The sequence below is a fragment of the Somniosus microcephalus genome, chromosome 27 (genome assembly GCF_052327205.1).
Source record: "Somniosus microcephalus isolate GS21.2 chromosome 27, FLI_Smic_1.0, whole genome shotgun sequence".
Taxonomy (NCBI): Eukaryota; Metazoa; Chordata; class Chondrichthyes; order Squaliformes; family Somniosidae; genus Somniosus; species Somniosus microcephalus.
Window position 1 is genome coordinate 19,931,689 of NC_141013.1, and position 15,551 is coordinate 19,947,239.

Sequence of the window (15,551 nt, forward strand, 5' to 3'; positions counted from 1 at the left end):
TTGCTCAATCTTTAACAGAAAGCGCATGAAAATTTGTTTCAAATATATCAGCAAAGGCGCTTTTTTTTGATGGCCGACTATTTTTCCCCTCGCCTTTCTGCCCCCGCCCCCCTCCTCCCGGCCAGACTATGCACCTCCAGTGGCCAAGGGAGCAGGTGGGCAAACTGTTCCCAGATGTCTGCTATGCCGTCGAGTCAGCTGCCAGGAAGCATTAGAGATCGGTCTGGTGCATACAGTCCTAGTTTCCATCCTTTCCTTCGGGAAGGTACCTGGCCCCATTCAGTCTGTCGCTCCAGCTGAGCTGCAGAAAATCTAACTCTCATGAAATGAGGGACATGATGGCACTCTACTGCAACAAGATGAATGGGAATAGCTTGTTGTTGCAAGCACATGAGGACTACAAATACAGTTATTCTAGGAGACTTTGAACATATATTGAATGATTTGTGTTCAGAATATACAGCTATATTCCTACAACTTCTAATATACACATAGTTTACTTCAGTATGGAAATACATTTGCCTAACAGTAAGGAATCTTTAATGTCCACAATTCAGAAAATCATCCATTCCATTTCTTTACCTTGTTCACAATTATTTATGTTGAATCTACCGATAACCATCTGTATTATTGATTTCACCCATACTTATGCCGCGGCCAATTTTTCATCTTCAAATTATTCACATGAGCACATGCAGACTCGTGACAGTCCAGAGTTCATTAAGCCATTCTTAAATTATTCAGATTGCAGAGTACTTGCACACACACACCTGATCACATGTTCGTACACAAGGTCACTTTCTGGTTTAGAAGTAATCCAAAGACATTGAGTTAAAGCAACAGTAACGAGAAGGGAACAGCTTCAGAGCATGTACCTTTTCAGGTCTTCCTACCTCCCCTCAGCCTCATTCTCCTGAAGGCCAGGTTATGTTTCTATAGGTGACAGCTGCTCACCAGTACCTCATCCAAGTGACCAATCTTTGTGCGTGAATTTGGGCAGTGACTGCCAGCAGCCTCCTTAACCATGGGGGTTACCTGCACCAAGTCTAATCCTGTGCGTACGTGTTCTCTCTCTTTCCATCCCCCCCCTCCCAAAATAGCTTACCACAGAGATAAACTGTAGAGCCCCAATTGTCATCCTGGCCTAGACTGGCCAACCCAGCACACAAGATGGAACCAGGGATTTTCTCATCTGTATTATTCAATGTCACATGATGTATTGTATTTACCCACTCAACCAATTAAGAGCAATATATTTGTAAAGCGTTCGATGTCTGACTATCAGATGACATCATATGTTCAATTTAAAATATAACTGGACGATTGGTGCTAAATATCTAACCGAGATGAATACTAATTAGCAGCTTAATCTCAAAACAAGATTTTAGAAAACTGGTGCAATTTACTATCCCAAATTGCAGAACTAGCTTCAGGACTTTGGAAATTCAGGCAGAGACTCAAAACAAACAAAATATGGAATTTAAAAAATGAAAGCCTCATGATAGATGAGCTTTCCAGAGTAAAATTAATTTTGTTTATACTTGTAATTTTGAATAGGAAGGTATGAAAGGGATCAATTACTTCATTTTTAACTTGCAATTTTAATGTTCTTTATTGAACAAAAAGTAAAGAAATGTCATTGTAACACAACTAGGCTCAAACAGTATTAAGACTGTTCAAAACTTTCACTTGTACCATGTAAAGTCATCTCAAATATTTTTATATACAGTGATGTGTTCAATCTGACAGGGTTGTCTCTCAAATCAGCCAAGTTTTCATTGGAATTTAATTCAATTTGCAAGTAGTGGTTCAATTCTTCCATTTAGACATTAGGCATACATACAACAACTTGCATTTATGTAGTGCCTTGAAAGCAATAAAACGTCACAGGAGCTTTACCAAACAAAATTTAACACCAAGCCAAATATGGTGATATTAGGACAGGTGACCAAAAGCTTGGTCAAAGAGGTAGGTTTTAAGAAGCGTCATAGGGGAGAGAAAAGGTACAGAGGCAGAGGGGGAATTCCAGAGCTTAGGGCCGAAGCAGCTGAAGGCACAGGCGGAGCGATGAAAACTGTGGACACGCAAGAGGCCAGAATTGGAGGAGCGCAGAGATCTCAAAGGGTTGTAGGGCTGGAGGTTACGGGGAGGGGCAAGGCCATGGAGGGATTGGAAAACAATGAACAAAATTTTTACATCAAAATTTAAACTGCCAAAATGCAAATCCTATTTGGCTACAGTGCTAAATAAGCCTAGAATAATGACTGGTGAAAGAATTGTTCCAAGTAGCCATCTTGCAGGAGCAGAGATATCTTTGAGATTGACACAAGTCTAAGTCATACCTCCAGCCAAATCTTGTCCTCATCCACTGAAACTGACTGATCAAATAAGGCAGGACAAAATCATTCAAAAACTACATTGGGTAAACAGTGGGAGGAGATCAAATCCTGAAGTAGAATCAATACTCAACTATATTACATTTGAAAGAATTTAAAGTCGTGAAATTTGAACAAAACAACCCACATAATATTGAAATACGTAATTATAGTCAAGTCTGGGATTTTACTGGTTCTGAACAGCAAGAACCAAAGCTTTGGCATTTTGCATAAATTTGCATTTCAAATGCAAAAGACCCGATTTAAACAGTTCAAAGAAAAATTCTCGGTTTGCCTAGCAGGCTGCTAGTTTGCATTTCTTTACATAGACCGAGATTTTATGCGTTTGTCACTACTCTTAAAAGCAATTCCCCTTTAAAAGGAGACTCCTCCATCGAGGTACAACGGAAATGTGTTAATGAATCAGTTTTTAAAAAAAATGTACGGCTCTAAGAGGCAAATCTATAAAGATTTTAGCAACCAATGTAAATTGCTCAGCTTCTCGTTTAGTTACAGTTCAGTAAGGAAGGACGACTTCTAGCAGCTTAAATCTTAACTAGCCTTTTCTTTTGGGGGGGGGGGGGGGGGCGGCAGTCAGTCAATGTGAAATATAATCTGCCATAGCAAAAAGGGTGGATTTAAGATTTGTCAGCTAAAAAAAAGCCAGAGAAATGCATTAATTGTTGCTAACCATGAAGGCTTAGATTTACATGACAGCAAGCAGTAGGACCCTTAAAATCAGAATTTCTCAGCCTGTCTTGCAGGGGCTCAGTGCTCATTGCCTCACTTGCAGCAGGCCGCTTACAAGGTAAAACAGTGAACGATGGAACAAAATCAAATCTGTACTCGAGGGGTAAGACTTTACTTACTTATAAGCAAATCAACTGCAGCATAGAACACTGGGACTTAGCTGCATGGTGAACCTTCTTACTCCAAGGATGTTCCTGCATTAATCTTGGATCTCAACAGTGCCCAATTTATTGTGAAGCAGAAAAGCTCATGGGAACAGCACTTGCTTCCTCTCAAAATGTGAACCACCGTGTCACAGGATTTGTCTTCGGCTCCATCTATTAAGGGAGTCTGTTTAGGAATGCAAGGGAACGTAAAAGCAAGAGAGAATTTGCCCAGGATAAAGCTTTACCACCCTCTGTTACACCATGAGGTAACCACAACCTGCACTTGTACTTTTAGCAGTGCAGCTCGAACAGAATTACACAGTGCAGCAGGAGCATTCAGTCACATTGGCCACCTCACAGTACCATGGAGTGATAGAGACAGGACTCCACAAACGCATGCATTAAATGCAGCTTACTGTTGTTTAACAGGCTCTATACAATCATAAAAAGCAGAATGACAGTACAGCAGGCCTCTCGGCTTTGTACAATAAAAATGCAAGTTTCATACCAGCTGCAGTTATACTGTCACTAAAGATCTATCGGATAAATTCTTACATCAATAAGGGCTGACATTTGCGCAATACTATATTAGCATTAACTACATTTGCTTTGTGTATTCATATTTCCCATGAAATTACCAGTTTAAACAATTAACTAAATGAGAAGCAAACAAGATGAGAACTTTTAAGTATTAAAAACTTTATTATCCCACAGGTTCCATTGTAGAATGCTGTACATTTTAAATATACACAGCACTTTTTACATAAACTTCTCATTTAACAGATTAATTCTTGTATGCACTTTACTTAATAGGTTGTAACCAATCATTTAATACTACACAAAACAACCCAAACACCTTTTGTAAGGATGAGTGCTTTGCCAGTTCAATTATAAGGGTTGGCTATACACATACTTTCAACATCCAATTTTTATTTGTGAGCATTTACTACCACAAATCTGATTTCCGTTTATAATTACAAACCTTTTGTATGACGGGGAAGCTTAAATGTTAACAGTTGAGCATTTATAACAATTTTCTTTACATAATTCCATGTTAATTGTATGCTTGTAAGAACCAATAAGTCAATGCAATGTATTAGTTGACGGGGCAGATATTATACGTGGGCCTACGAACACTGACAGCTATTCATCATGTTATCATAATATAGCTTAACCACACAAACACTTAAGCCTAGGACTTTATCAGACAGCATTCACAACAGCTTGGTCCTTTAAGCGTACTACACAAGACGCTGGCATGCGCATGGATTTTAGCATCCAGAATATTTCCTGTAATATTAGTCATGCTGCCACATAATTTTCTATATAAGTGAAGTTAGACAAACTCCTAAAATAATCAGCAAATAAAAACTTCATTAAGGGGGGGGGGGGGGGGTCATAAAAAATTTAAATATTTTTAATTACTGCACGCAGCTTCATCAGTGCGGGTTGGTATAGATTTCTCAAACCATTAACACTTGGTGTAAGCAATGGTTCAAATTTGTTTCCCCAATACTTAGAACTCCATAGAATCCAACTTGCTTTACTGGAAATATCTGCAGGCTTCGCTACTTAATACATTAGGAGAACAAAACTGCAAAGAATCCAGATTTACAGCTCTTTGGTTAAACAGTTATGACTATTGCCAACTAGCATATTCCTTTCAGAACATAATCTGCAAGTGTTTTATTACTTTGTTCTAAGAGTTTCCATTGATACAAATCATTTTGGTACTAAAATGCAGTTTGCAGCAAAAGGAGTACAGATGAATTTAAGAATTGCAAGTTTTTTTTTTGGCAGAAAGTCTGAAGAAATATCCCTGTGTTAAGCCTCGATTTGAACTGTTATCACCACACTGTATGCATGTGGAAGAGTAACAGCTACGGCCATGGTTCAGTGCTGCATAGCATGGCCAAATCGGCAAAATAAATCTAAGTCCCAAGACAAACTTCATAGTAGTTTTTAGTTAATACAAAATGTTTTTAAAAAAAAAAAAGGTTGTAAGGTTTTTGTCTTAGTCCAGATACACTGGAACATTAAGTGCAGTACAAAAATGACACTTAACTGCACAACACACTACAATTTAGCACGATTTTCATTACAGTTTATAAAAGGTTAAAAAATACTTGACGTTGGGCACAGTGCAAATATCAAGTCAAACATTTTTCCTGTCCTGGATATCTTAATATCTAACATATGTTCAAATCACAACATAGTTTGGTGCTACTCGTGAGGTCCCCTGAAAAATTAAAGAGAAAAATGTGATGTTTGTGGGCAAAAGTTATTACTAAACTACAATTACTGCTAGAACAGTGGAGGGGTTAAATTCCAGTCTTTTCCCTTCTACCCAGACAGCAAATATGTGAGAATGCCTTGACCTAGGCTTGGCAACGTGCCCAATGCATTGTAGTGGATCTTCCATAGGATGAAATACAGCACCAGGCAGGCACAGGCTCCAGATTACCGTTAATATGCGTCTTTTTCGACTCGCTTTTTGCGAACTGTATTAAAATAACAGGAAGAAAAACAGTAACTGAATAGGCTTAAAATGGCATGGTCAACAAGTAGTTTAGAATACATGTCACACACACACACACACAGCACCCTCTTTTGGAAATCCAGAACTTTTCAATTATAAATTTTGGAGCATGCATTCAAACAGCACTCAGTCTTGGAATTTCTAACAGGCCAGAAATGAGAAGAAAAGCAGTGAAGTAAATAAGATAAAGGCAAAACTCTGAAAACAGCAGTTAGTGCAATGCAGAAAACTGGCAATAATTAGTTCAGCAATTCCAGTTCTCCATGCTCATCACACTTAATACCGTTCGAAACTTCAGGGCCGGACAGCTGGCAAGGTGCATGAAGAATTTACTCATATTCCAGACTGAAGAAGCAAGATGACAGCAATTAGCAGGAATAAAAAACAATTTAGCAGGTAATATTGAGACTGAAATTACAGCAGTTAATGCTCTCAAACTGTTGCCCTCTGGCATGTCAGTGGTTCGAAGTTTGGTTTCAAGGTCAGAGGCATCATTTTTGATATCTTTGGTTGTTATGAAAAGCTTGCAGGAAAAATATATAGTACAAGAAAAATCTACAACTTAATGGAGCCAAATATCTGCAAGGAAGATAATAGCTAGAGCAGATATAACACATAATAGCAAAGAATCTTCACATCAAAGGAGACTTCCCACTAAAGGAATCAGAATACTACTATAAAAGGAGCTCCAAATTTTAACCAAAAAAAGTTAAAAATGATTTAAAGCAACAGTACTTTTTTTTCTATTATAGGTATGTCAAGAAAGCTTCCATATTTTGAACCGTGCAAGAGGTTTACTGTCACTTCAGGAAGCATTTGTATTAAAGCAATGCCATCTATTCTGCTATTTTAGCTCAGTGATAACTGGGTCAGCGGCGATTACATAAAACCATCACCGTCACGATTGGGACATCAACCTAAGGTGAATTTTCTTCTTCACAAGGGACCCGTTTTAGCTCATACATGGAAATATCAAGGAGTTCTGCTGCATTAATTGGTGTCAATGTTTGCCAACACCTCGTTAATGTTTATTACAGTGGTTGGACAATTTATATTTCAGTCAGTCAATGCCACAGGCCTGATCTGGTGGCAGAGAACATGACAGAAATGCAAAAAATAGTGCAAACAAGTATGCGGGGATGTTTTGTTCTACTCGAAATTCAAAAATAAAAAAGATGAACCGTTGGAAGTGGGCAGGTCAAACCAAAGTCAAACTAGAAGATGCGATAATCAGATACTCTGTATTCTTGAAAGGACGTGCATTCATTACCTGCAATAAAAAGCAGGAATAACACTCTTATCTAGTCAAAATAACATAGTAAAATAACACATTAGACTTTTGCCAGGGTGCCGGTTATGACTGTGTGGAGGGAGCAAGAAATACCTTGTTCGCCTGTTTCTTCCCCTCCTCTCCTGAAGCTGCTGACTTGCACTGGGTTAGGGTTCCACAGGTGCTGACAGCCCTCTGAAACTTCGCCCACGAAAGCAAGCATCAGCAGCCTATTCAGAGAAGGCACGCGTGCAAAGCCTGATCCTGTTCAGTGGACATCATTACACATCCACTTTTCAGCAAGGGTTGCTGAATAGAAATTAGGAGCAAGAACTCGACTGATTTTTCCCCCTCCTCACCCACGGGCACCCCAGCTGCTGTTCTAGAAGAGATCAGCTAACTTAACATATAGATCAGGGCTCAAACCTTGAATGTTCTGATGTATATAGCTCAGTGCTACACCACATGATACATTTACCCAAGATATTGGGGAGTGGGAGGGAAAGGGAGAGAGCCTGGTCTGTCATTTCCATTCTGAATTTAATTCTCCTGCAATAGCCTGAGCTTCTACTGAAACAGAATACCTACACGTGACTAAGTTTGTTGTCTTATGAAAATATTGGAATTTTATTTCACATCAAAATTCTAAAGGCTCAGCTAAAACTTGGGATACTTGATTCAAAATTAGAATCAAATTGGCCAAGACTCCCACTCCAAATTGTCAGTGACCCCTGTGTTTGTGCACATAGGATGAAGACAAGATTGACTTGGCTGTGATGCCATTACATATGTCCTGATGCTACGGCTACTGTGGATGCACCACCCCACCCCAACCCCCACCCCCGGTGCAAAGGCCTAACATTCACCAGCAAGGCTTGCACATGAATAACAGAAAATTATAGAAACACTTAGCAGGTCAGGCAGCATCTGTGGAGAGAGAGACAGAGTTAACGTTTCAGGTTGATGAAAGGTCATCGAGCTAAAAAGTCAACTCCGTTTCTCTCTCCACAGATGTTGCCTGACCTGCTGAGTGTTTCCAGCATTTTGTTTTTTTTATTTCAAATTTCCAGCATCTGCGATATTTTGTTTTTGTCACACGTGAACAATGATCACTTAGGCGAGACACTGGAGGGTGACAGGAGCTTGGAATTATTTTCCAACAAGTCAGCACTGTCAGGGAGAGGATAAAAATTGGTGGGGGCGGCGGGGAATACAAAATTCCCCTTGGAAATTGGATTACTGGGATAAGACCGAAAGGAATTGTAGATCTTACCTAAATCGTTGTTCTTGGTTATGGCTGCAGCTGCCCTTGTTCGTGGTCCTTGTTGCGTGAACTGATATCCAAATTTCAAGACTGAGGGGTTTGTCTCCAACATTTGCGCTATTTCCATTTCGACTGTGGCACCTAACTGTTGGCGCTGTGAGCAGAAACAGTGTATCCAATCTAGTGTGAGGAGTTTATATTGCAGCTTCCATTTTGCCTTAAATTGTCAATTTGACAGATTCAAGTAGTTTGACTGGACATCTTTTAGGGGATGGGGTACTGAAAGTGGTTTGGGGATAAACATTTATAAAGCACTTCAAGTGTAATAACTGCATATAATTATTAATGCTTTTCAACTTTACAACAGATTAGCAGTTATTTTTCTGAACACTACATACAATGTGTAGATATTGCACATTTTGTTCTTTCATACATTATATAAAGCAGCATTCCGGAGTAAGGCCTTATCTGCAACCATTCAAATTACACATTTTCTTTTAAAATCTATGCAAAGATATGACAATATGCATCCCTCCATATTTTCCTAACTTTAAATTGGCTGAATCCAGAACAGGGTATCTTGGGGGCTTTTTGACAATAAGTTTGAATAGTTAAAAGATGTAAAAAAAAGGTTACACAGCAGAGGTGTGTCACCCCAGGTGGGCAGAGGAAAGGCTTCAAGGACACCCTCCAAGCCTCCTTGAAAAAGTGTAACATCCCCATTGACACCTGGGAATCCCTGGCCCAAGGCCGCACAAAGAGGAGAAGCATGCGGGAAGGCGCCAAACTCAGTCTCTTGGCCGGGAGCAAGCGGAAGCCAAGCGCAGGCAGCGCATGTCAACCCACGCACCCCACCTACCTGTCCCTTCAACCACTGTCTGCCCCACCTGCGGCAGAGACTGTAGGTCCCGCATTGGACTAATCAGTCACCTGCAAACTCATTTTTAATGTGGAAGCAAGTCATCCTTGGTTCCGAGGGACTGCCTAAGAAGAGAAGTGTCACAAATTAAACTGAGCAGCAAAGTTAGTGTGCTCAGGCTAGGTGCAGACACATTTCAGGCTAATTCAATTAAGATGCAAGAGGGATCAGATGACATTTCAGTGTCTAGGCCTGAAGGCTGTTATAGAATATCTAGAAAAAGAAACTGTCCTAGTATCCGTGTGCCAAAGTTAGACCAGTAGAGATTTATCAGATCATTTCAGGTGCAAAACAACTTACCTGATTATCAATCTTGATCTCCATTAAGGTTTCATTCTCTTTCAGTGCATCTATGATTGCCTGTATACCGACACCAGTGATGAAGTTCGACTCAATATTTAGACTTCTAAGTGTCGTATTTACTTGTAGCATATCTGCAAAAGCCTTTAAAATAAAAAATTTAGTTTAAATGCCAACAGGTAATGCCTCCAAAATCAAACATTTAAAAACCCACTAATATTATGATGCAACACTGAAACACAAGCAGCATTATTTTAAATAGGGGACCATTTTGATATTCTCATAAGCCTAATGGCTGAAACACTTCTGTTCTATCAGAGGTGGGTTTTGAAAAGGGTCTTAACGTGGAGGGAGGCAGAGAGGTGTAGGTAAGGAATTTCAGAGCTTGGGGCCTAGATGGCTGAATGCACAGCTGCCAATGGTGGGGTGAAGGGTATTTTTGGATGTACAGGAGGCCATAAGTTGGAGGGACAGTTCTTTGAGGGTTGTATCACCGAAGATGATTAGAGATTGGGAGAGGTGAAGCCATGAACACGAGAATCAGAAATTTAAATTTGAGGCTTTGGGGATCAGAGCCAATGTAGGTCAGCGAGCACAGGGGTGATGGGCGAGTGGGAGGATACGGACACGGGAAACAGAAAGTGCTGGATGGGTTGAGGTTTATGGAGGTGGAGGATGAGAGGCTGGCCAGGAGAGCATTGGAATAGTCAAGTCTGGAGCAGACAGTGGCATGGCTGGGGGTTTTGGCATCAGATGGGCTGAGGCACAGACTGAGATAGGTGATGTTAGAGGTGAAACATAGAAGATAGGAGCAGGAGTAGGCCATTCGGCCCCTCAAGCCTGCTCCGCCATTCAATGAGATCATGGCTGATCGTCCAAATTCAGTACCCTGTTCCTGCCTTCTCCATATCCCTTGATCCCCCTAGCCGTAAGAAATATATCCAACTCCTTCTTCAATATATTTAATGAATTGGCCTCTACTGCCTTCTTTGGTAGAGAATTCCACAGGTTCACCACTCTCTGGGTGAAGAAATTCCTCCTCATCTCTGCCCTAAATGGCTTACCCCTTATCCTTAGACCGTGACCTCTGGTCGGGGAGTCCAGAACCATCGGGAACATCCTTCCAGCATCTAGTCTGTCTAGTCCAGTTAGAATTTTATAAGTTTCGATGAGATCCCTCTCATTCTTCTAAACTCCAGCGAGTGCAAGCCCAATCGACCCAATCTCTTTTCATATGTCATTCCTGCCATCCCAGGTATCAGCCTGGTGAATCTTCGCTGCACTCCTTCCATGGCAAGAACATCCTTCCTCAGGTAAGGCGACCAAAACTACACACAATACTCCAGATGTGGTCTCACCAAGGCCCTGTACAACTGCAGCAAGACATCCTTGTTCCTGTACTCAAACCCTCTCGCTACAAAGGCCAACATACCATTTGCCTTCTTAACCGCCTGCTGCACCTGCATGCTTACTTTCAGAGACTGGTGCACAAGGACGCCCAGGTCTCGTTGCACTTCCCCTTCTCCCAATCTATTGCCATTCAGATAATAACCTGCCTTCCAGTTTTTGACACCAAAGTGGATAACCTCACATTTATCCACGTTATATTGCATCTGCCATGTTTCTGCCCAATCACCCAACCTGTCCAAATCATACTGGAGTTTCTCGGTATCCTCCTCACAGCACACACGGCCACCCAGCTTTGTGTAGTCTGCAAACTTGGAGATATTACATCTAGTTCCCTCATCCAGATCATTAATATATATATATATATATATATATATATACACACACACACAGGTAGACTGCCTTTTATCCGAACTTCCGAAAACCGCAACCCTCTAAAAACCGAAGGTTTTTTCGTTCAGCGTAAGTCGTGCGCACGACATGACCAGAGTGGCGCACGACCCCGACCCCCCCCCCCCCCCGCGGACCCCGACTCCCGCCGACCCCGACTCCTGCTGACCCCCCCGCGGACCCCCGCCGACCCCGACCCCCCCCGCCGACCCCCGCCCGACAAATTTCCCAGTCTTATAAAATACCTTCCGAAATTTTCCGAAAACCGAAACACGGCTAGTCCCGAGGTTTTCGGATAAAGGATAGTCTACCTGTATTGTGAATAGCTGGGGTCCAAGGACCGATCCCTGCGGTGCCCCACTAGTCACTGCCTGCCACTCGGAAAAAGAGCAGTTTATTCCAACTCTGCTTTCTGTCTGCCAACCAGTTCTCTATCCAAGTCAATACCTTGCCCCCAATCCCATGTGCCTTAACTTTACACACTAATCTCTTATGCGGGACCTTATCGAAACCCTTCTGAAAGTCCAAATACACCACATCCACTGGTTCTCCCTTATCTATTTTACCAGTTACATCCTCAAAAAATTCCAGTAGATTAGTCAAGCACGATTTACCTTTTGTAAAGCCATGTTGACTTTGTCCGATCCAGTCACTGTTTTCCAAGTGCTCTGCTATTACATCCTTTATAATGGACTCTAGCATTTTCCCCACTATCGATGTCAGGCTTCGATGTAATTCCCCGTTTTCTCTTTACCACCCTTTTTGAATAGTGGGGTAACATTAGCTACCTGCCAATCCATGGGTACTGTTCCAGAGTCTATAGAATTTTGGAAGATGACCCGCAATGCATCTACTATTTCTAGGGCCACTTCCTTAAGTACCCTAGGATGTAGATTATCAGGCCCATGGGATTTCTCAGCCCTCAATCCCATCAATTTCCCTAACACCATTTCCCTACAAATACTGATTTCTATCAGTTCCTCCCTGTCATTAGACCCTATGTTCCCAGACATCTTTGGGAGGTTATTTGTGTCCTCCTTTGTGAAGACAGAACCAAAATATGAATTTAATTGGTCTGCCATTTCTTTGTTCCCCATTATAAATTCCCCTGATTCTGACTGCAAGGGACCTACGCTTGACTTCACCAATCTTTTTCTCTTCACATATCTATAAAAGCTTTTACAGTCAGGTTTTATGTTCCCTGAAAGCTTACTCTCGTACTCTATTTTCCCCCTCTTAAATAATCCCTTTATCCTCCTTTGTTGAATCCTAAACTGCTCCCAATCCTCAGGTTTACTGCTTTTTCTGGCCAATTTATATGTCCTCTCCTTGGATCTTATGCTATCCCTAATTTCCCTTGTTAGCCACGGTTGAGTCACCTTTTTTGTTTTATTTTTATGCCAAATTGGGATGAACAAATTCTGTAGTTCATCCATGTGATCTTTGAATGTTTGCCATTGCCCATCCACCGTCAACCCTTTGAGTGACATTCCCCAATCAATCCTACCCAACTCGCACCTCATACCATCGTAGTCTCCTTTATTTAAATTCAGGACCCTAGTCTCCGAGTCAACTATTTCACTCTCCATCTTAATGAAGAATTCTATCATATTATGATCGCTCTGACCCAAGGGGCCTTGCACAAGATTGCTAATTAATCCTTTCTCATTACATAATACCCAGTCTAAGATGGCCTGATCTCTAGTTGGTTCCTCGACATATTGGTCCAGGAAACCATCCCGTATACACTCCAGGAATTCCTCCTCCACAGTATTGTTACTAATTTGGTTAGCCCAATCTATATGTAGATTAAAGTCACCCATGATAACTGCTGTGCCCTTATTGCACGCTTCTCTAATTTCCCGTTTAATGCCATCCCCGACCTCCACATTACTGTTTGGAGGTCTATATACCACTCCCACTAACGTTTTCTGCCCCTTGGTATTTTTCAGTTCTACCCATACAGATTCCACATCAGAGCCAATATCCTTCCTTTCAATTGTGTTAATCCCCTCTTTAACAAGCAATGCTACCCCACCTCCTTTTCGCCTATCTTTCCTGAATATTGAATACCCCAGGATATTGAGTTCCCAGCCTTGGCCACCCTGGAGCCATGTTTCCGTAATCCCAATCATATCATATTCGCTTACCTCTATTTGCGCAGCTAATTCATCCACCTTATTACGAATGCTCCTTGCATTAAGACACAAAGCCTACAGGCTTGTTTATTTAACGCTCTTAGAATTATTATTTACTATGGCCATGTTTGATTTAAACCCTTGATTTCTCTGCCTGTCACTTATTCTCCTTCCTGTCTTTTGCTTTTATCCTCGTTTCCCTTTCCTCTGTCTCTCTGCTCAGGTTCCCAATCCCCTGCCATTTTAGTTTAAACACTCCTCCAGAGCATTAGCAAACACTCCCCCTAGGACATCGGTCCCGGCCCTGCCCAGGTGCAAACCGTCAGTTTTGTACTGGTCCCACCTCCCCCAGAACCAGTTCCAACGTCCCAGAAATTTGAATCCCTCCCCCTTGCACCATTCCTCTAGCCACGTATTCATCTGAAGTATCCTTCTATTTCTACTGACTAGCACGTGGTACTGGTAGCAATCCTGAGATTACTACCTTTGAGGTCCTATTTTTTTAAATTTACCTCCTAACTCCCTATATTCAGCTTTTAGGACCTCATCCCGGTTTTTACCTATATCGTTGGCGGACAGAAAGCAAAGAGTTGGAATAAACGGGTCGTTTTCCGAGTGGCAGGCAGTGACTTGTGGGGTACCACAAGGATCGGTCCTAGGACCCCAGCTGTTCACAATATATATTAATGATCTGGACGAGGGAATTGGATGTAATATCTCCAAATTTGCAGACGACACAAAGCTGGGGGGGAGGGTATGCTGTGAGGAGGATGTCGTGAAACTGCAGCACAATTTGGACAGGTTGGGTGATTGGGCAGAAACATGGCAAATGCACCATAATGTGGATAAATGTGAGGTTATCCACTTTGGTGGCAAAAACAGGAAGGCAGACTATTATTTGAATGGCAATAGATTGGGAGAAGGGGAAGTGCAAAGAGACCTGGGTGTTCTTGTACACCAGTCACTGAAGGTAAGCATGCAGGTGCAGTAGGCGGTTAAGAAGGCAAATGGTATGTTGGCCTTCGTAGCAAGAGGGTTCAAGTACAAGAACAAGGATGTCTTGCTGCAGTTGTACAGGGCCTTGGTGAGACCACACCTTGAGTATTGTGTGCAGTTTTGGTCGCCTTACCTGAGGAAGGACGTTCTTGCCATGGAAGGAGTGCAGCGAAGATTCACCAGGCTGATACCTGGGATGGCAAGAATGACGTATGAGGAGAGATTGTGTCGATTGGGCTTATACTCACTGAAGTTTAGAAGATTGAGAGGGGATCTCATCGAAACCTATAAAATTCTGTCAGGCCTGGACAGACTAGATACAGGAAGGATGTTTCTGATGGCCGGGGAGTCCAGAACCAGGGGTCATAGTCTAAGGATAAGGGGTAAGCCATTTAGGACTGAAATGAGGAGGAATTTCTTCACCCAGAGTGGTGAACCTGTGGAATTCTCTGCCACAGAGGGCGGTGGAGGCCAGTTCATTAAGTATATTCAAGAAAGAGTTGGATGTATTTCTTAAGGCTAAAGGGATCAAGGGATATGGGGAGAAGGCAGGGACCGGGTACTGAATTTGGATGATCAGCCATGATCTCATTGAATGGCAGAGCAGGCTCGAAGGGCCAAATGGCCTACTCCTGCCTTCTATGTATCTATGTACCTATATGCACCACGACAACTGGCTGTTCACCCTCCCCTTCCAAAATGTTCTGCAGCCGCTCAGAGACATCCTTGACCCTTGCACCAGGGAGGCAACACACCATCCTGGAGTCTTGTTTGCAGCCGCAGAAACGCCTATCTATTCCCCTTACAATAGAATCCCCTATCACTATAGCTCTCCCAGTCTTTTTCCTCCCGTCCTGTGCAGCAGAACCACCCCTGGTGCCAGGAAGTTGGCTGCTGCTACCTTCCCCTGGTAAGCCATCCCCACCCCCCATCAGTATCCAATCTGTTTGAGAGGGGGATGGCCACAGGGGACCCCTGCACTACCTGCCTGGTGGAAGTACAAAGACTTTGAGAGAGAATATCAGGTTGGAAACTCAGCTCAGTCAAAAAAGACATT

At 42.1% G+C, this 15,551-nt stretch overlaps 1 protein-coding gene across 1 annotated transcript in view; it reads right to left on the reverse strand.

Moving 5' to 3' along the window:
• Positions 1–3,950: 3,950 nt before the first annotated feature.
• Positions 3,951–15,551, reverse strand: part of tmod2 (tropomodulin 2) — a 70,281-nt gene continuing 58,680 nt past the window's right edge. The window contains 6 exon segments of the mRNA XM_085968644.1: positions 3,951–5,630; positions 5,633–5,722; positions 5,725–5,772; positions 6,094–6,155; positions 8,354–8,498; positions 9,564–9,707. Of these exon segments, the coding sequence (XP_085824770.1) occupies positions 5,559–5,630; positions 5,633–5,722; positions 5,725–5,772; positions 6,094–6,155; positions 8,354–8,498; positions 9,564–9,707 (561 nt within the window). The 3' untranslated portion in view covers positions 3,951–5,558.